General features: G+C 40.8%; 1 protein-coding gene across 2 annotated transcripts in view; it reads left to right on the top strand.

Moving 5' to 3' along the window:
* The first annotated feature begins 761 nt into the window (after positions 1 to 761).
* The window catches only part of EGFLAM (EGF like, fibronectin type III and laminin G domains), a 207,631-nt gene continuing 187,611 nt past the window's right edge, over positions 762 to 20,781 (top strand). Inside the window, exon 1 of one of the 2 annotated variants that reach the window (XM_031003504.3) lies at positions 762 to 1,083. In XM_031003504.3, the coding sequence (XP_030859364.3) occupies positions 987 to 1,083 (97 nt within the window). In that variant the 5' untranslated portion in view covers positions 762 to 986. Of the gene's footprint in view, positions 1,084 to 1,533; positions 1,672 to 20,781 lie in introns of those variants that run through there. The other variant, XM_063700784.1, reaches the window with a different exon arrangement.

Here is a 20,781-nt window from a genome sequence, read left to right as displayed (position 1 = left end):
CGCCCAAGGGCTTTTCTCGGTCCGCCTGGGGGCTCGAGCTCGCGTCCCTCCCTAAGACGCCAGGCTTAACTTGGAGTTTCATCTCCTACCCAGGAGGGTCTCAAGTTGCCTTCCTCTGCCGGGAAGGGCCCCCACTCCCCCGCTCCAGGCCCTAATCTCCACCCGGCGTCCCAGTCTGAGCGGCCTGGCCTCAGCTCTCCATCTGCGAGCCTTAAATCCCATTTATCTTCTTAGCGCCTCAGACCCGGGACGGTCCCGCCTCTCTTCCTCTCACCCCCACCCCACTTGCAAATCACAGACCCCCGTCTACCCCTCGCATCCCCCAAGTGCGCTGGACCAACTACAGCAACCTTTGAGGTGTTAGAAAAAGTCGCCAGACTGGGTGGAGGCGACCCTAGAGGGGTGCGGCAGGAGGAGGGCCCAGGTGGGGTGGGGGGCACCCCAAGATTTCAGGGTGAGGACCGCGGAGGGTCCTGGACCCGCAGTCGCCTAACTCCTGCCCTGCGTCTCCAGTGCTTGAAGTCGTTCCCTCCCAGGTCCCCAATCTAGGTCACCAGCGGGGAAGGGCTGCGCTGGGGGTCGCTAGAGAGGGTGAGGGGCGGGCTGTCTGCTTCCGAGGTGGGCGAGGAGTGAAGGTTTCAGGGCCTGCCCCTCTCACTTCCACTCGATTGTAATTTCATCCCCGGGCCGGTCGAGCCTCCCTCCCTCCCGCGGCCAGCCCTTCCCTCCCAGTCGGCCTCCTTCGTCGCCCCCGCCCCCGCGAAAAGCCCTGCCGCTTGCAGCCGGCTTCACTCGCGCACGCCGACCTCCCGGCTGCAGTCCTACCTCTTGGAACTGCCCGTGGTTCCGGGCCCAGCCCTCGCAGCCCCCCATCTCCTCGTCCCGGCCCGGGGATCCGTTGGGGCCGCGTCCCCCACGCGCCCCCGGAGACGCCCTTTCCGTGTGCGCCCGGGACTTGGTGAAACTTTGCAGGCGCCGGCGGCGAAATGGATTTAATCCGAGGCGTCTTGCTCCGGCTCCTGCTCCTGGCTTCCAGCCTCGGACCCGGCGCGGTGTCGCTCCGAGCGGCCATCCGAAAACCAGGTAATGCACTCCTCCGCCCGGAGCCACCACGCCCCGAGCACCCCTGCTGGGCTCCGGGGCGAGGACACAGAGCGGGCAGCGCACCGCCTCCCTCTCCCCGACCAACGTCGGCTTAACTCGCTTCAGCTCTGCCAGGAGCTGAGAAAAGACGCAAACCTCGCCCTCCCCCGAGCCCGGGCGGCGCTAGGGATATTTATTTATTAAAAGAATGATCAATTTTCCAGACACAGTAGAGGTGGTGGTCCCCGTGTTTGACCGCAGAGAGCTGACAGTTGGGACAGCGATCGTGCTGTCTCAATTACAGAGGATGGCAACCATGCAGAGGAGTCAAACTAGCCCCTCCTGCGTCTCCAAACATTTTACTCAATTCATATTGTCCAGAGCCCAGCCATTTCCTGTTAAGTGTCTGAAGGGTTGCCTGGAGCCCCCTCTGCCCATCTCGGGCCCTGCCCACGCATTGTGCAGGGATGCGGACTCTGCTCTTAGCATCCTCTTCCACTCTGGGGCCATTTGTTCAGAAGGAAGAACCCAGTGGGTTAATTTTACCGTGTTTTGAACTCCTGTCTTTGCTTTGCCATTTAAACAAAGGTATGTACGTTGTAACCTTTTATAAGGGATTGGGAATTGGGGGAGAACTTGAAACCATAATAACGTGTGTTTCCTCTAGCTGCATATAGGTAAAAAGTCTTCGTTTATTTTGGTCTACTTTGATTTGGCGTATGTTGTGAGATTATTCAAAGTAGAACATTCTGAACAATGAAGTTCTAAACATTGTTTCCCAAATAACGATTTTTATTATTTTTTGCTGGGACCATATTTAGAATTCTGAAAAATCTGTTTTGTCTTAACTTACTTTGTAAGGGAGGTTGTCTTATGGGATTAATTATATCTTATGAACAATGGAAAACAATATTACTTTTATTTGAATGCAGTCTGCAAAACCTCACAGAAAGTGCAGTTTGTCTTCACAAACGTTTCTGTAAGAAAGAGGCAAAGCTAGGAAAATTTATCAGAGGGCAAAGAAAATCGTCTTAGCGGGATCCCATGTGAATGCTTAAATATTTTCGCATTGGAGCTCTCTATCTGGAAATATGACTTGTTGCATTTCGGCTCTGGAAGCGTCCTCAGTCTTTGCACTGTGTCTGTTATTACCAGCACTTGTTACCTGCCTTGAAATCTAAGGTCATTATCATAATCTACACCATATTTAAATTATGAGCCACTCCATTTATGAGCTCTTCAATTCATTTTGGAGATAATAGCTTCAGTCCAAGGTAATATCACGTTAAATTGTTTCTCTTCCTGCATGCACACATACATACACCTTCAAGGATTTCGGTGAAGGGCTTCTTTCTAACTTTCCTCCTTAAGATAACCACATCATGATCAATTGCATTTTGCAGATTTATTCACATGAAATCATCTATTAATTGTCACAATTTTTAAACAAAGCATAGTTATATCTATAGTTTTAAAGCATGAACAGTGTATGCAATGCTTTTTAAAGGATATATTTTAATCCATTTAAGGGGAATTTTTAAAAAGTATTTTATAAAAACCTGTTGTATAAAACTGCTCATGTGGGTCATCATATTTTCTTTCTTATTTTTTGGAGTTCTTCTCCTAAAAAGATTTTCTACCTGGTTCATTCAGGGTCTCATTCTGATATTCATGCCAGGAATATGCCATGCTGGCCTCTTTGGTTTTATTTGAAGCATAGATAGGGTTTTGATAGTGGAAACACCACCTCTTAAATACTTTGGCATATTAATTACATCAAACTTGAGATAGAAGTGTTTAGACTAGGTTCAACCTAGAAGAGTTTTATTTTTATTACTTTATAATTTTATCCAGACACTAGCTTTCAGGTTGGAAAGCTTCTCAGATTAAAATGACAGCTACTTCATAACTTCAGGGGAAATTTCCCTCCTGGGCTCATTTACATCCCTTGGAAAGACTAGTTTTTGATCCGGAAAATTGGTCCAGATTAAAAAACTGAATGTGCCCTGCTTGGCTCTGATGTGAGCAGCAACTAGCTAGTTTATAATCTTCCCCAGACACCAGCAAATCCTGCTAGTATCCATATGGGAGTTTCTTTGTACCTTGTTTCCTCAACAGAAATTGGTTCATAGACAGTACTTTGAAGGTATCGTGGCCACTGTGCAGGCATGCTGGAGCGGTTCTGTTTTATTTGGATGACCCTCCCTGTCTCCTCATACTCCTAAATCTACTTTTGATAAGTATAGCATTGTTGGAGAAGTCTTGGATTCAAAATCAACCTGGAAATTCCCCATCTGCACCTACCTCTGGTGAGAAAAAACTGAGTAGCAGCTTCAAGTCTGAGTCTAGTTTGGGTTCAACACAAGCAACCTTTCTCTTCAGCCCAAGATAGCTCATCTTTTGACATTGAACATTAATAAAGAAACCTCTGCATTTGCCAAGACTTACAAGAAATGACAGTTTTCAAATTAAGTTAAATTAAATCATAATAACTAACACTAAGTGCTTGCTACACTGTTCTAAGAACCGGATGCACAGTGATTTATTTAATCAACCCAATAGCCCTGGGAGATGGGGACTATTATTATCACTGTTTTACTGAAGGAGAAATTGTGGCTTAGAGAGGTTAAATATCTCACCCAAGGTCACACAACTAGTAAGCGGTGGAATGGAAATTTAGGCTCTGATACTCAGGACCAGAAACTGAGCTCAGAACACCGTGTTTGCAGAGGTGTGTAGCATGTCTTGTAGGGTGTCTTCCTGGAGGCTGAAGAGTGGAGCTCCCGTGGGTCAGATACTGGAGCCTAGGTGGAGGCTGCTGTTTTGTGTGGGGATCCTGCGTTGCTCTTAAACATTTGTAAATGGGGTCTGCCCATGCCTCCTAAGACAACAGAGTGCGTATGATACTGAAAGAATTTTGGAAGCTACTGTCTACTGGCCTCATTTATAAGAATCACAGGGTGTGGCCTTATGGGGTGATGATGAACCACTTGCTTCTCTTGTTGAACTCCTGGGGATTAAGGCTGGTGAGGGTCAGAGGGCCCACTAGAGTACCTGAGGGTAGAAAAAGGGGCCTCTGAAGAATTGGGAGGGTTTAGGGCCCTGTCCTTTCCCCAGACCTTCACGGTGTGGAAACACAACGCATTGGATAGCCTTCATTCCTTTTCAGACTACAAATTAGAATCATAGGCCTGGAAAGAAGTGAAAAGTCCTCATTTTGCAATGAGGTTGAGGGTGACTCAGTAACTTGCCCCAGTTAACATCAGAAGCTGAACTGGAACTAGCATCTGGACCTCCCACCCTCCTGAGTGGTCTCTAGCCTAGTGCTGGTCCCATCACCTGAGTCTCACCAGAAAGTGCAGGAGGACTGCCGTGCTTCTGTGGGCAGGAAGAAGGGAGGGGAAATCTAGACAACTGTGGGAACCAGCATGCAACAAGTCACTTAATTCCTGCAGGCATATTGCTAACTCTTGTCCTTATTATCATTTTAAAGTCAGATTTATTGAGGTATAATTTATATGCAATAAATTTCATCAAGTCTACAGTTTGATGAGCCCTAACAAACATACACAGTAATGTAATAACCACCGGAATAGAAATATATGGAACATTTCCATCATCCTTAAATATTCCCTTGTGTCCCTTTGTAGAAAAATGACTCCCTCCCTGCCCCTGGTAATCACTGATCTAACTTCTATCCCTGTAGTTTTGCCTCTTCCAGAATGTCATATTTTATGTCCACCCTCTGTCGTATAATGCTTTTAGGATCCATCCATGTTTTTGCATATATTGGAAGTTTGTTCCTTTCTTATTGTTGAGTAGTGGTGCGTTGGATGGACCATGGAATTCCAGTTTGTTTAACCATTTGCTAGTTAGTGGACTTTTAAGTTGTTTTCAGTTTTAGGCTATTACGAATGAAGTTCCTAGACACGTGCACATAGAAGTCTTTGGAAGATATATGTTTCCATTTCTCTTGATAAACAGAAGGAGTGGGATTACTGCATCACGTGGCAGGTGTATGTTGAGCTGGATAAGAAATCACCAAACTGTTTTCCAAAGTGGCTGTACCATCTTACATTCATACAATGTATGAATGTTCTAGCTGCTCCTAATCCTCTACAACACTTGGTAGAATTTTTTTTTGGTTTTGTTTTAGTGATTCTATTATAATAAGCATGTAATAGTATGTCATCACAGTTTTAGTTTGCATTTCTCTAATGACTAATTATATTGAACATTTAAAAAATTTATTTATTTGCCATCTTTTCTTTGGTGAAATCTTTGTTTAAATGTTTGGCTGATTTTTAAAACTTGGGATGTTTGCCGGGCATGGTGGCCCATGCCTGTAATCCCAGCACTTTGGAAGGCCAAGGTGGGCAGATCACTTGAAGCCAGGAGTTTGAGACCAGCCTGGCCAACATGGCAAAACCCCAGCTCTACAAAAAATACAAAAATTAGCCGGGCTTGGTGGCACGTGCCTGTAGTCTCAGCTACTTGGGAGGCTGAGGCATGAGAATCACTTTACCCTCAGAGAGGGAGGTTACCATGAGCCAAGATCGCACCACTGCACTCCACCCTGGGTGACAGAGGAAGACTCTGTCTCAAAAAAAAAAAAGAAAGAAAAAACATTGGGATGTTTATTTTCTTATGATTGAATTTTGAGTGTTTTTTGTATGTTCTGGATGCAAGTCCTTTATGAGATCTGTGTTTTGTAAATCTCAGCTTCTAGTATGTGGCTTGTCTTTTTATTTTCTTAATGGTGTCTTTCAAAATGTAGAAGATTTACATTTTGATAAAGTCTAATTTATCATTTTCTTAAATGGCTCATGCTGTTTTTTTGAAAGCTTAACCCTTGGCTGCAAAGATGTTTCCCTATGTTTTATTGCAGAAGTTTTTTAGGTTTTACATTTAGGTCTATAATTCATTTTGAGTTAATTTTGTATGAGGTGTGAGATATAAGTCAAGGTTTATTTGCTTTTGTATCTTGGCTTTATTTTCTAAGCACTCTTATGCTTGGTGGTGGGAGGTGGTACGTCAGAGGCAAAGGGATCTCCAGCTCGGAAGGCTTGCTGTAGCTCTCAAGCTACAGTGGCTGTGCCATTAAGACCTCCTCATTCCTATGCAGTAGACAGGGTATAGATCTTTTGTCCCTCTACAAGGTTCTGTCAGTGAAGTCAGACTTAGGGCTGACAGCCGTGGCATGTCTGGGAAGGATTCCTGGGGTTAAAGACCGGTGCTCCCAGGCCTAGAGCCTGGGGTTGCTCTTTGTTTATTTAGACAAGTCTCCTGACATTTATTAACTCTCTGGCACTAGAGGGGCTGGAGAACTGCACATGGGTCCTGCCTTTCCTCCTGCCTGTCCAGTTTGCCTGAGGTCCCAGGGTCAGTGGAAGAAGGTCAAGTCAGCGTTCAGAGTTCAAGGTTTTCCCTGGAGTATCTGGGTGTCCACAATCATCCTTAGCACGATGCAGCTCTCTCATCTTTTTCTTTCCACTTTGTCAGTATTTCTGTAGTGGTATAATCAAACTAAAATAAAGATGTAAGGAAAATCAGGAAGCAAAAACAAAAGGCTGGAAGAGAAGGGTTAGCTTGTGGGCAATACATCTTGTTGGTTGCTGGTAGAGATACACGCACCTCTAGAGGCATTCTGCTGCTGCTAGTGTGAGGCTGAATGGCTAAGGGGCAGTGGCCAGGGGTCAGGGGTCATCCTGGTCTACTTCCCCAGTGCCACCTTGATCTACCTGGAATTCACAAGAGACTGGTTAGTTCCTCGCTTATAGCTCTCATCCAAGCCCTCTTCCCAAAGCATGGCAATTGGGGGAGATCTCTCATCTGTATGTTCCTTCCTGTCCCCTTTCCAGTCCACTGTACTCCATATCCCAGTGCTGATTCAGGCTGTCTCATTTATTAGGGAAATCTTTAGCTCACAAAAGCCATGGGGCACTAGAAGCTAGGTGCTAGGGACCTAGCACACACATCCCCAGCACCCAACTCCTAGCGCCCCACGCAATTCAGGCAGACAGAAATGTTTGCCTCTGATTCTTCACTCCATCACCGTGCTTCCCCTCCTATTGGTTTCAACATCGTATCTAATCCTCATAAGGAAGCACTTCTCTCTTTGACTCCATCTCTGTTTGTTAGTCTCACTCTTTCTTTCCATTAATTCTCTGTGAGAGGTAAAGAGACAGAGGAGTCAAGGTCAGGAGTAAGTGTAGTTTAATGTGAGGCAAGACTTGTTTTTCCGAATTCTTTCTCAGGGAAGAATGGCTTGACCAGAAAGGAGCTGAGTGGTGCTTTTTGTTCTTCTTACCCAGAGCCGAGGGCTTTAATAACCTTAGCATTCTTTGGGGAATAGTAGTCCATCTGTTTATGGCTCACTACAGCCCAAAAGTGGTCTAGTAATTTTGGCTAGATTTCTGGAAGACTGAAACTCAGCATCCGAGGCTGAGGTGGGACTCCAGCTTGCCCAGGGCTATCCTGTGGCTACCTCGTGTTCTCCTGCCTCACACCCTGGCAGGCCGGACTGTAGTGTTTCCCAGCTGACTGAATGGTGTGATGTCTTGATTGCTGCAGAAAATCTTTTGAGTTGCTCAAGGCCCGTGTGCCTTGCCTTTGTTTTTGCATGTCAAGCTGCACATCTTAGAGATGCACCTGCTATTTCAGTTATCGAAAAAGGGAAAAGGTGAGGAGATATGGCAGCCTTTAGAGGAAATCCCCCAAACTCATCTTTGATTTCACTGATTGTGGACCTCGCCTTCGAGGAAGGACCCCAGGGTGTAGCTTCAGCCCCCTGAAATGAGCGGGGGTACTTTTGCTTCCTTGCAGAACCCCTCACGGGTTCTCATGCAGTGGCTTAGATGAGTCAAATAAAATTTCTGCCAGCAGAGGGCGCACATTCCAGAGCTGGCTCTGCGCGGGTCTCCGCCCTCAGCAGTAATTCCTGCACTAAGAGGATCTGAATTTTTAGAGTGCAATCCAGGCACCTGCCTTTTTAAACAAGAACCTCAGATGACTTGATGCACACTTCGAGACATGCCAAAAGAGAGTTTGGACTCTCCCACTGCCTCCCTCTCCCTGGTATCTCGACCCAGGTACTCTGTGTTATGCTGATCTTCACTGCTTCATACCTCCACGCCCAGCTGTGACTGCTGACGACAACATGTTGCTCTAGGCATCTGTATTTAAGTAGAACAACCCTGTCCTTAGACTCTAAGTTGACCGGTGAAAGAGGGAAACCTTGCAATGGCGTTAACAAAAAGCCACGCTGTTCTCTATATAACCAACATTTTCCCACCTTACCTCCCTCACCCCCAATCCCAAGCTTATTCTTTCAGCCTTCAAGGCTGGTTTCTCCTGGTGGAGCAGGAAGGCTTGGGTAAGAGCACATATTTTGATATTCCACACATTTGGGTTCAAGTTCTGACACTTTACAGCTACATGGTGACAGTGGGTCAGTTATATATGCTCCATAATCCTCAGTTTACTGATCTGTAAAAGTAGGATAAAGAAAGACCCTACCATAAAATGTTCCACGGAAGATCCAATACTGTAATGCATGTAGCAGGGCATTAAAAAGGATTAAAGACTGACATGTGAAGGCAATATTTAAGAAATTGGGATTGTTTAATCTGGACAAGGAAGAAAAACCTGAAAGAATTTCTATATTTCCAGGCATCAGAAGTAATAAACATAGACATTTATGATTTTATGTACTTTTATTCCTTTCTATAGGTATTAAGGTATGGTTACATGTGATGTAATTTGTACTGAATTGTAACATTTTTCAGACAAATGAATTAACAAATTAGAAAGACTCCCTGGTCAACCACATGCCTTGATTTTTGGTTAGGAAAATGAGGATGATTTTTGTCTGGTAATTGTCTTGGGGGAAGTTTTGCAGGATGTGGTAGGGCAGCAGCTGTTTCTAAAACAGAATTATCCAAACTGATATGTTACTGGGAGTCAGTGAAAGTCTCTGTAAAGCCAGAGAGCTAAGAAATGGTCCAGGTTTTGCTCACTGATAAGTTGATTGGAGTAAATCAGGAATCACTGCTAGGGACATGGAAAAATAGACCGGGCTCACTCAGTCCATTTCCTATTGATGTTTCCTCAGCTGGAAAAAGCCCCCACTTATCCAAAGCAGACTAGCGCTTTGAAAGAGCTGAAGTGCTACCTAAGGACAGGATACGATCTAACAATAGTCATAGTAATTATTATTACTTTCACCAACCACACCGAGCAAGGATATACATCCCAGTGCTTTGATCTCATTTCCAGTATCCCCCTTATCTAAAGACACTTGACAATTCTTTCTTGTCTGACTCTGCAAGTCCTGAGCAATTTAAATTTTAACACTTGTGTTTGCTGACAGGGCACCCAAAATCCCAAATCAGATTTAATGCAATGTTAATGCTATTTATTTTTCTTGCTGCAATAAGTTTATATTAGCCATTTAGTGGCTTACATTGTGCAAAACGAGTTGTATCAGCAGGCACTTTTCTGTAACATCTGGGCACTTGGAAACATAATACTTAAATACAACCTGAGTTTAAAGGCTTCCACAGACAGATGGCTAATTTGATTGATCTAATCTTTCAGTTAGGAATAGATCCCATGATCCTTTGCTCGTAATTCTTGAGTGAGCAGATAAATAAATAAAATGGGTGATGGCTGTGAATTAGGCACCTGTTATATTGTCTGTAATTTATTTTTTAAGTACTTCAATATAAACAGTGACTCTATGAATTACTTTAATCTCTACCCTAGGGGAGCTTAGTTAACACTTGAAGTAATCCAGGCTAGAAGGCACCGCTCTGGCATAAGAATTTACAGCTATTTTCATCTCTTGGTGATTGTGCCATGCTAGTGGTTAAATATTTGGAACTTCACCTCTGTCTTAGGCAGGAATCCAGACTGATTAGTGATTATTTGAAGAACTTTACTATGACGTTCCAAGTGGCAGCAAAAATACTTAGAATGATGTTATCAGATATTCACGCTAGAGGGTTCATTAATTAGCATAAATGATGTTAGATGCAATGTTTTTATTGGTGAAATATGTGATTAACTAGAAAGATTATTCATGTCCCTCTATTTTTACGTGGACAAAGAGTAAGAATCCAGCAACTCCAGAAATCAAGCTACTTTCGAGTGGCTGAATACAGCTAGAGCTCCATTCATTTCTGTGTTTCCCTCACACAACAGTAGATTCATTTGCCTGGCCCCACCTGGCAAGATGGTTTGCTGATTTTGCCATTAGAATATTGACGTATCTCTCTCAGCAGATACAAGCAGTTGCTTGTATTAATTAGGGTAATTAGCATTACCTATTGTAATAAATCCAAATCTTGGTGTCTTGACACAAAATTTATTTTTTGGACTTAGTCTAAGTCCAAAGTGGATGTTCCTTTCTAGGAAGCCTGCCTCAGCTGTCTTCCTCCAAAGGGTGACTTGAAGACTCAAGTCCTTCTGTCTTTAATAGCACCATCTTATAATACCACCATCTTTAAAATGGACCTCCAGGGTGGGAGGTAAAGAAAAAGAAGTCTTGTGAGAGATTTTCTGTGCCAAATCAGAATATGGTCATGTTGCCCCAACCCAACTGTAAGGTTTCTGGGAAATGTGGTTCAGTAGTGTGCACAGGAAGAAAAATAACTAGATGTGGTAGATTGTCTCTGATGCAGTGCTTTGGAGTTCCTGAAAAGACAAGAGGAAACATCACCAAATTTACAGCAGCAGGTTGTATGATAATTTTCGTGGCTTCTTTCCCATGGATATTTTATACGTGGCAGAATTTGACTTGGAATTTGCTTTTGTTGTAGTGTACAACCTGGTTGAAAAGCAAATAGTTACCATCTACTTTTACTTGCTGGAGGCCACCACAATTTTAAAAAGGAATCTAAAAACTAAACAGTCAAATTGATTTAGGCCAGTTTGCAGTAAGGTTCAAAAATATGTATATGGGTAAGTGCATATGTGCTATATGTTACTATATATATTTCCTACATTTTACAAAAGGTAAAATTAATCCCTTTAAAAAAAGTTGGCCAGGCTCAGTGTCTCACACCTGTGATTGGGAGGCTGAGGTGGTGGGTGGATCGCTTCAGCCCAGGAGTTTGAGACCAGCCTGGGCAACATGGCGAAACCGCATCTCTACTAAAATACAAAAAATTAGCCAGTTGTGGTGATGTGCACACTTACAGTCCCAGCTACTCAGGAGGCTGAGGTGGGAGGATCACCTGAGCTCAGGAAGTTGAGGCTGCAGTGCAACATGATCCTGCCACTGCACTCCAGCCTGGGCGATGGGAGTGAGACCCTGCATCAACAGCAACAACAACAACAACAAAAACAACCAAAAATTCACTGCCCAGTGGATTAAATAGAGTGAGTTTCTAAGGCATATCAACTAGAACTCTAGTCCCTCCCATCCCTAGTTTACTAGAAACTCCTTCTGTTTGTGTCCCATAACGAAAAGGACTGACTAGTCATGGTAGAATATTCAGTAAGGGTTGCTTCTTAAATTATAAAAAAATCTTTTTTTTAGACACCACAGCCTTCTTTGATGAAGATGAAGATGCTGTGGGCTGATCTCAACAAAAACAAATTGATACAGTTGGTTGAACCACTTTTCTTTTCTTTTGTTTTTTTTTTTTTTTTTAGATGGAGTCTTGCTCTGTTGCCCAGGCTGGAGTGCAGTGGTGCAATCTCGGCTCACTGCAAGCTCCACCTCGCAGGTTCACGCCATTCTCCTGCCTCAGCCTCCCGAGTAGCTGGGACTACAGGTGCGTGCCACCATGCCCAGCTAATTTTTTATATTTTTAGTAGAGACGGGGTTTCACCATGTTAGCCAGGATAGTCTCGATCTCCTGACCTCATGATCCGCCCGCCTCGGCCTCCCAAAGTGCTGGGATTACAGGCCTGAGCCACTGCGCCTGGCCTGAACCACTGCACTTTTCAAAGCACTTCTAAAAATGATCTCATTTGATCTTTGCAATCCTTGCCCTACCAGGAAGTCAGGGCAGATGACTTAACAAAAAGGAAATAGCCAGGACATGAACCTAGGTCATCCAGCCTCTAGCCCTTGTTGCTTCCCATCAACCCAGCGGTGTTTCTGCAGCTAATGGATAAGAGCATGATCATTGCTATGTGCTTGAGTCTAGCTCTGCAGCCAGGAGGGACCTTGTCAAGAAGACACACTCTTCATCCAGGCTTCACTTAGACAGACTCCACGCGTGTCATGGGACACTCTGTAGAGTGACCTGGGACAGCTTTCAGTCATGCTCCTCACTGGTTGGTATGTGGGGAAAGTGGCTTATTTTACAAATTGCTGGATGACTACAGGTCTGTTTGCAACTGAGAAGCAGCTGTTGCAGCTGGAGGATATCCCAAAAATCTTTTCAGATGTCTTCTATGGAAAACCCTTTTGGGATCTCAAGGACCACCCAGATGACACAGCCTGGCTGTGAAGCTTTCCATCCCTCCACAATTTAGCCATCCTTTTTAGTAGCAAATGATATTTGTTAGACCTTCAATGTGGCATATTTCAAGGTTTATCATTCCAGTCTCAAGATTTCTGTTAGTTTCTCAAACATCTCTTTGATGTTCTGGGAATTCCCAATTGGTGTAGTTAAATAAACCATTAGTTTGGAAAAAAAAAACAAACAAGCATTCATTTGATAGTTGTTTTTAAGTAATTGACAAGCTTAGCCACAACCTACACCCATAATACACATCCCTTCAGCTTGAAGGAATTGTAGTAAGACTCCAGTCAGACAGACCTGGGTTTGAATTCTAGCTTTAAAATTTATTGCTGTCTGATTCCAGATAGAGTAGTTTCTTTATGCCTTATATATTTCATCTGAAATTTAAGGTTCATAATACCTACTACAAAGGTTTTGTGTGATAAATAAATGAGAAACTATGATGACGGAAGATATACCCGCAAAAGTACCTAAACATTTGGTACATAATGGGCACTCCAATGTTAGTGCATATTAATTAGATTCATTGTGGTCTATAGAGTTTATAGAGTGGTAGAGATGTTAACTTTTCTATATTTATTGTAACCCCAAATATTGACAACATTGACATAAATGTATAAGTGAGCTTAGGCATCCATGAAAGTGGAAATGAAAACAATTTCATTTCCTTAATTTCATATTATGAATTATTAGAGTTTATTTCCTCAAATGAAGACTTTTGGTGTTTATATTAGTCATAAAGTTATTGATATTGATGAAAGAGTTGGAGTCAGCTTTGAGTTTAATAAAAACACCCAACCTTTGTTTTGGACTTTGTACAAAATCAAGAAGAAAGGATCAGGCCACTATAGTAGTAATAGATTTTTCAGGCATCAGCTGCATGGCTCCCTACCTTGAAAGACATTATTTGCAGTTAGAATATCAAAATTTCTTTAGCTACTTTTTTACTGTGATATTAAGGGAATAAATGTAAAAGATGCTATTTCTATGATGTGTTCTCCATCTTCATTTTGCTTCAACCATACTCTCTACCAGAATAGTCTTCCCAAAATGAAGTTCTAATCCTATCACTGTTGCATTTAATATTCTTTTCTGGCTCACTACTGCTTTCCAAACTCTAAAGCTGGGCCTCTGAAATCTGTCACAATATAGCCCCAACTCACTTTCCTGTCTTTTCACTGAATACATGTCTGTATTCCAGCCAGGATAGATTATTTGCTATTCCATAGACCTCCTCTTCACTTTCCCAATGCTGAATGTTATCCACATGTTGATCTGACCCCTTGGAATATTCTTCCGTTATCTCTACCCAAGGAAACACAAGCTTCAAAGCATGTCCCAGTTACCTCCAGTTCTATGAAGTCTTCGTGTACTCTTCCAGCCAGAAGCCATTCCTCCCTTCTCCCTTTCTACTTTATATTATATTATCTGTCTACCTGACTCATGTCTTCTGTTAGATTTGTAACTTGGTCAAGAAAAGCACCATGACTTCTCTACTTTTGTACTCCCTGCATTGCCTAATGGATTATCTTACACATGGTTGGCCCTTCACAGCCAGTTATGGAATGGAAAACAATGGCTTCCTTTGGGGCAAATACATTTTCACATTGTGTGATTAATTTGATCCTACTCCAAGCTTCTGAATTCATTTCATACAGAAAAAGTGTCACTTCCATGTGCCAACATTTTTGCACAACATATGCAGACATTTGAAAACCCACATTTCAGTATGATTCAGAGAAGTGAATGCCCCAGGGAGTCACTTTGAAGCAATATATAATTTAAATCCCACCTACATGCTGCCAAAGGCTATTGGAATAGTGGGGTTTTAAGGAGACTCTAATTGAGTCTGTGCTGTGAAATATGTCGTGTTCAATACCTAGAGAACAGGTAGAGCTTGAAGTAATGCATGGGGCTGCCTCAGACTTGCTTTATAATGTCTTTGGAAGCTAAGAAGCAAAGGCAATACCATTTACTCATACACTGAAAAGTAGTAGGTGGGGAGGGGTTAAAATAGTCCAGTGTTCAACAATCCTCCTTCCCCCATTTGTCTTTAAAACCAAAGGAAAGAGAGGCTTGTGTGGGAATGGCATTGGAGGTATGATTGAAAAGGTCAAGTTGCGGAAAAAGAATAAAGCTAGTCCAGTCTGCCATAATGAGAACTAACTGTGAGGTCATAAGTAAAACAGTACTCCAATTCTTCAACATTCTTCTTCAATTTTATTGTACTGACCCTGGCTTGCTTATGAAGATCAATTCTGTATTCCCTTGAAAGCAAAGCAGCCAAAAGCTAGAGTGTTTGCAAAGGATTTTTCATTCTTTGTTTTTTAAGAACCAACATGCCTGATAAAAATGAATACTCCTGGTAAGTCCTATTGAAAGCAACCAATTGACTGAAACATTCATCAGTTGACTTTTTGAGAGGTGTGTGTATGTGTGTGTGTGTGTGTGTCTGTGTCTGTGTCTGTGTATAACCTAAAAGTAACTTGCATTATAATAGCAGTTAAAAATAAACTAAATTGTTTTGAAGTGGTGAAGTATTAGTGATACATGTACCAATGTCTGAAATTTACTTTGAAATACATTTAAAAAAATAAGATTTAGAAGAGGAGGATGGTATAAGATGATGGAATAGGACTCTCCAGCAATCATTCCCCTGCATAAACATCTATTTGAATAACTATCCATGCATGAAAATACTTCACAAGAGCTAGAGAAACCAGGTTAGAGATCACTGTATCTAGTTATAGCATAACAATAAGAAAAGACACATTGAAGAAGGTAGGAAGGATAGTTATACATTACCCATGTCACCCCTTCCCCAGCAATAGGCAGCACAGCATGGAGAGACACACCATAGACTTGAGGGAAAGAAAGAGAAATAAGCAAAGGACTTTGCTTTGCACTCTAATACTGGGCTCACCACAGTAAAACCCAGCACTGGGAAGTCCTGCACAGCCCAATGACAGGCTGATACCCACAGACATAGCCCCTAGACCTATCCCAACACCAGATGGGAACACATAGCCCCTGCAAGATGGACTCAAGTTCTGGCCTGCATCGCTGCTGGCCAACTACAGAGGCTTTGGACTCCACATAATCCCTAGTGACAGGAAGGCCTCAGAAGGTGTGACTTTTGGGCATGCCCCAGTGCTGTACTAGCTTCAGTGGCCATGGGCTTTGATTACACATCAGCACTGCAGCAGCCTTAGCAGCCATGAGATTCTAGCTCATGCTGTGACAGCTTTAGCAGCCATGGGACTTCAGTTTGGCACTGTGCTGGCTGTGACAGACCTGGGCTTAGAGGGCCCCCATGCACTGCAATGTGTGCAGTAACTGCAGTCTTGGGGACCACACGCTGACAACCTGCCCAAAATCTCTAGATAGGCTTACTATTGAAGAAAATTCCTAGACAAAGCTAGACTGTGAACACTGGAATAAGTATCTGCTTCATCAATGTGCAGACATTGACACATGACCAAAATAATCAAGAACAATTTGGGAAACATGACATCATCAGATGAACAAAATAAGGTGCCAGTGACTAGCCCTGAAGAGATGGAGTGCTATGAACTTCCTGACAAAAAATTCAAAGTAGCTGTTTTAAGGAAGTTCAATGAACTTCAATAAAATGCATAGAAACAGTTAAATGAAATGAAGAAAAGAATAAGTGACCAGAATGATAAATTTAACAGAGAAATATTAAAAAATCAAATATTGTAACTGAAAAATACAATGAACAAAATGAAAAATATATCAACAGCAAAGTTTATTAAACAGAAGAAACAATCTGTGAACTTGAAGATATTTGAAAATATACAGCGAGGATTGAAAAGAAAAAATGAAAAAAGAATGAAGAAAGCTTACAGTATTTATGGGATAGCATCAAAACAGCAAATGTTTGAGTCATTGGCATTCCAGAGGGAGTAGATGAAAGACAAAGGGGTAGAAAGCTTATTTAAAAAAATAATAGCAGAAAACTTTTCAAACCAGGAGAAAGATACAAATATCAAATTATAGGAATGCCAAAGGTCTCTAATCAGATTAAATCCAAATAAGGCTGTCTCAGGACATATTACAATCGAACTGTCAAAGATCAAAAACAGAGAGGATCCTGAAAGCAGCAAGAGAAAAGGAGCAAATAACATATAAGGGATTTCCAATATGCCTAACAGCAGACTTCTCAGGAAAACACTTACAGGCCAAGAGAGGGTGGGATGATATACTCAGTTTTGAAGGACAAAAACTGCCAACCAAGAATACTGTACCCAGCAAAGCTGTCCTTCAGAAATGAAGGATAGATAAAGACTTTCCCAGACAAACAAAAGCTGAGGAAATTTATCACCACCAGACCTGTCTTACAAGAAATGCTAAAGGGAGTTCCTCAGGCTGAAAGAAAAGGGTGCCAGTGAGTAATAAAAAAAATCTGAAAGTATAAAACTGAATGGTAAAAGTGAGTACACAGTCAAATTCAGAATACTCTAATACTGTAAGGTGGTGTATAAATCACTTACATCCTTAGTATTAAGGTTAAAAGACCAACTGTTTAATAATAACTACAATCATTTGTTAAGGGATATGAAACATAAAAATGTAAATTGTGACATCAAACATTCAAAATGTGGAGGGGTAGTGAAGTTAAAGTGTAGAGATTTTTTTTTCCAATCAAAGTTAAGTTGTTATTAGCTTAAAATAATCTGTTATAACGATAAGATGTTTTCTGTAAGACTCATGGTAACCACAGAGCAAAACCTATAATATACACACTAAAAACAAAAGGAAAGGAATCAAAAATACTACCAGGGAAAACTACTTAACCAGAAAGAAATATGGTAAGAAAAGATGAAAAGATCTACCAGAAAACAATTTTAAAATGGTGGTAATAAGTGTGTACCTATCAATAATTACTTTGAATATAAATTGATCAAATTCTCCAATTAAAAGACATAAAGTGGCTTGAAAAACAAGACCCCTCTATGCACTGCTTATAAGAGGCTCACTTCACCTGTAAAGACACATATAGGCTGAAAGTGAATGGATGTAAAAAGATATTCTGTGTAAATGGAAACCAAAAGAGAACAGTAGTAACTATGCTTATATCAGATAAAATAGACTTTAAGTCAAAAATTATAAAAAGAGACAAAAAAGGTCAGTATATAATGATAAAGGAGTCAGTTCAGCAAGCGGATATAACAGTTGTAAATATATGTATACCCAACATCAGAGTACATAAGTATATAAAGCAAATATTAATAGAACTGAAGGGAGAGATAGATTGCAATATAGCAATGTGAATAGTAAGGGACTTCAATATCCCGCTTTCATCAATGGGCAGACAGAAAATCAGCAAAGAAACACTGGACTTAAACTGCATTCCAGAACAACTGAACCTAACAAACACATATAGAACATTCTATCTAACAGTTGCAGAATACACAATTTTCTTAACTGCACATGGAACATTCTTCAGGATATATTATATATTAGGCCACAAAACAAGTCTTAACAAATTTAAGAACATTGAAATTATGTTAAGTATCTTTTCAGACCACAATGGCATAAAACTAGACATAAATAACAGGAGGAACATTGGGAAAATCGCAAATACATGGAAATTAAACAACTTGCTCCTGAACCACCAATGGGTCAATGAAAAAATTAAAAGATAATTTATTAGTCCATTTTCTTGCTGCTGATAAAGACATACCTGAGACTGGGAAGAAAAAGATTTAATGGACTTACAGTTCCACATGGCTGGGGAAGCCTCATAATCATGGGGGAAGGCAAGGAGGAGCAAGTCATGTATTACATGGATGGCAGCAGGCAAAAAGAGCTTGTACAGGGAAACTCCACTTTTTAAAACCATCAGATCTTATGAGACTTACTCACTATCACGAGAACAACACGGGAAAGACCTGTCCCCATGATTCAATTGTCTCCCGCTGGGCCCCTCCCACAACACATGGGAATTATGGGAGCAACAAGATGAGATTTGGGTAGGGATGCAGGGCCAAACTGATCAGATAAATTGAACTATTTCTTGAGAAAAATGAAAATAGAATTACAACATATCAAAGCCTATACGATAAAGCAAAAGCAGTTCTAATAGGGAATATTTTAGCAATAAATGCCTAATAAAAAAGGAAGAAAGATATCAATTAAATAACCTAACATTGTACCTCAAGAAACTAGAAGAACAAGAAAATAAACTAAAGTCAAAATTAGTAGAAGAGAATAATAAAGACTAGATCAGAAATAAATGAAATATAAACCAGGAAAACAATGAAAAGATCAACAAAACAGAGTTGGTTTTTTTTAAAAAGATAAATAGAATTGACAAACTTTTAGCTACACTAGAAAAAAAAGAGAAGAGTAATAAATAAAAATCAGGATGAAAAAGAATGTATTACTGTGATACCACAGAAACAGATCACAAGAGACTCCTATAAATAATTATACACCAACAAATTGGACAATCTAGAAAAAATGGATAAATGGCCACATACAACCTATCAAGACTAAATTATGAAGAAATAGAAAATCTGAACATACCAATAATGAGTAAGGAGATTGAGTCAGTAATCAAAAGTCTTCCATCAAAGAAAAGCACAGAACCTGATGGTGTCACTAGTGAATTCTACCATACATTTAAAGAAGAACTAATACCTATTTTTCTCAAACTCCTCTAAAAGAATTTAAGAGGAGGGAATACTTCCAAACTCATTCTACAAGGCTAGCAGTACCCTGATACCAAAAATCAGATAAGGATATAACAAGAAAGAAAACTACAGGCCAATATCCCCAGGAAACTTGAATACAGAAATATTCAACAAAAAATTAACAAACCAAATTCAACAGTGTATTAAAAAATCATTCACCGTCATCATGTAGGATTCATCCCTGGGATGCAAGCATGGTTCAACATATACAAGTCAATAAATGTGATACCTCACATGAACAGAATGAAGGACAAATACTGTATGATCATCTCAACAAATGCAGAAAAGGCATTTGATGAAATTCAATATTCCTTCACCATAAAAAGTCTCAACAAATTAGGCATAGATGGAATGTACCTCAACATAATAAAGGCTGTATATGACAAACCCACAGCCAATATACTGAACAAGGAAAAGTTGAAAGCTTTTTTTTCTAAGATCTGGAATGAGATAAGGATGTCCATTTTCCCTACTCTTATTAAACATTGTACTAGAAGTTCTAGCCAGAGAAATTAGGCAAGATAAAGAAATAAAAAGCTCTAAATTGGAAAGAAGAAGTGAAACTGTCCCTCTTTGCAGATGACATGATCTTATGTATAGAGAAGACCGTAGATGCCACTAAAAAACTGTTAGAACTGATAAAAAAAAATCAGTAAAGTTGCAGGATACAAAATTAACATGCAAAATCAGTAGCATTTCTAGCAAACTGTCTGAAAAACAGTCAAAAAAAATCTTGTGTATAATAGATACAAAAATTGAAATACTGAGGAATACATTTAAGCAAAGAGGTGACAGATCTCTACACTGAAAAACTATAAAATATTTATGAAAGAAATTGAAGAAGACACAAATAAATGGAAAGATATCCAATATGCACAGATTAGAAGAAAGAATATTGTTAAAATGTCCATAATACCCAAAGCAATCTACAGATTCACTGCAATCCCTATCAATATACCAATGACATTCTTCACAGAAATAGAAAAAAAAATCCTAAAATTTGTATGGAACCACAAAAGGCCCCAAATAACCAAAGCAATCTTGAAAAAAAAGAACAAAGCTGGAGGCATCATGCTACCTGACTTCAAAATACACTAAAAAGCTATAGTAATGAAAACAGCATGGTAGTAGCATAAAAACAGACACATAGACCAGTGGAACAGAATAGAGAGTCCAAAAGTAAATCCACACATTATAGCCAGCTGATTTTTGACACAAGTGGTAAAAACACTCATTAGGGAAAGGATAGTGTATTCAATAAATATGCCAGGAAAAAAAACTGGACATCCACATGCAGAAGAATGAAATTAAACCCTTATCTCTTATGATATACAAAAATCAACTCAAACTGGATTAAAGACTTAAATCTAAGACCCAAAACTATTAAATTACCAGAAGAAAACATAGGCAAAGAGCTCTATAACATTGATCTGGTCAATGATTTTTTTTTTTTTTTTTCTGAGACAAGTCTTGCTCTGTCACCCAGGCTGGAGTGCAGT

The sequence above is a fragment of the Gorilla gorilla genome, chromosome 19 (assembly GCF_029281585.2).
Source record: "Gorilla gorilla gorilla isolate KB3781 chromosome 19, NHGRI_mGorGor1-v2.1_pri, whole genome shotgun sequence".
NCBI lineage: Eukaryota > Metazoa > Chordata > Mammalia > Primates > Hominidae > Gorilla > Gorilla gorilla.
The sequence above is the reverse complement of the archived record's forward strand: the minus strand, read 5'-3'. Positions and strand labels throughout refer to the sequence as shown.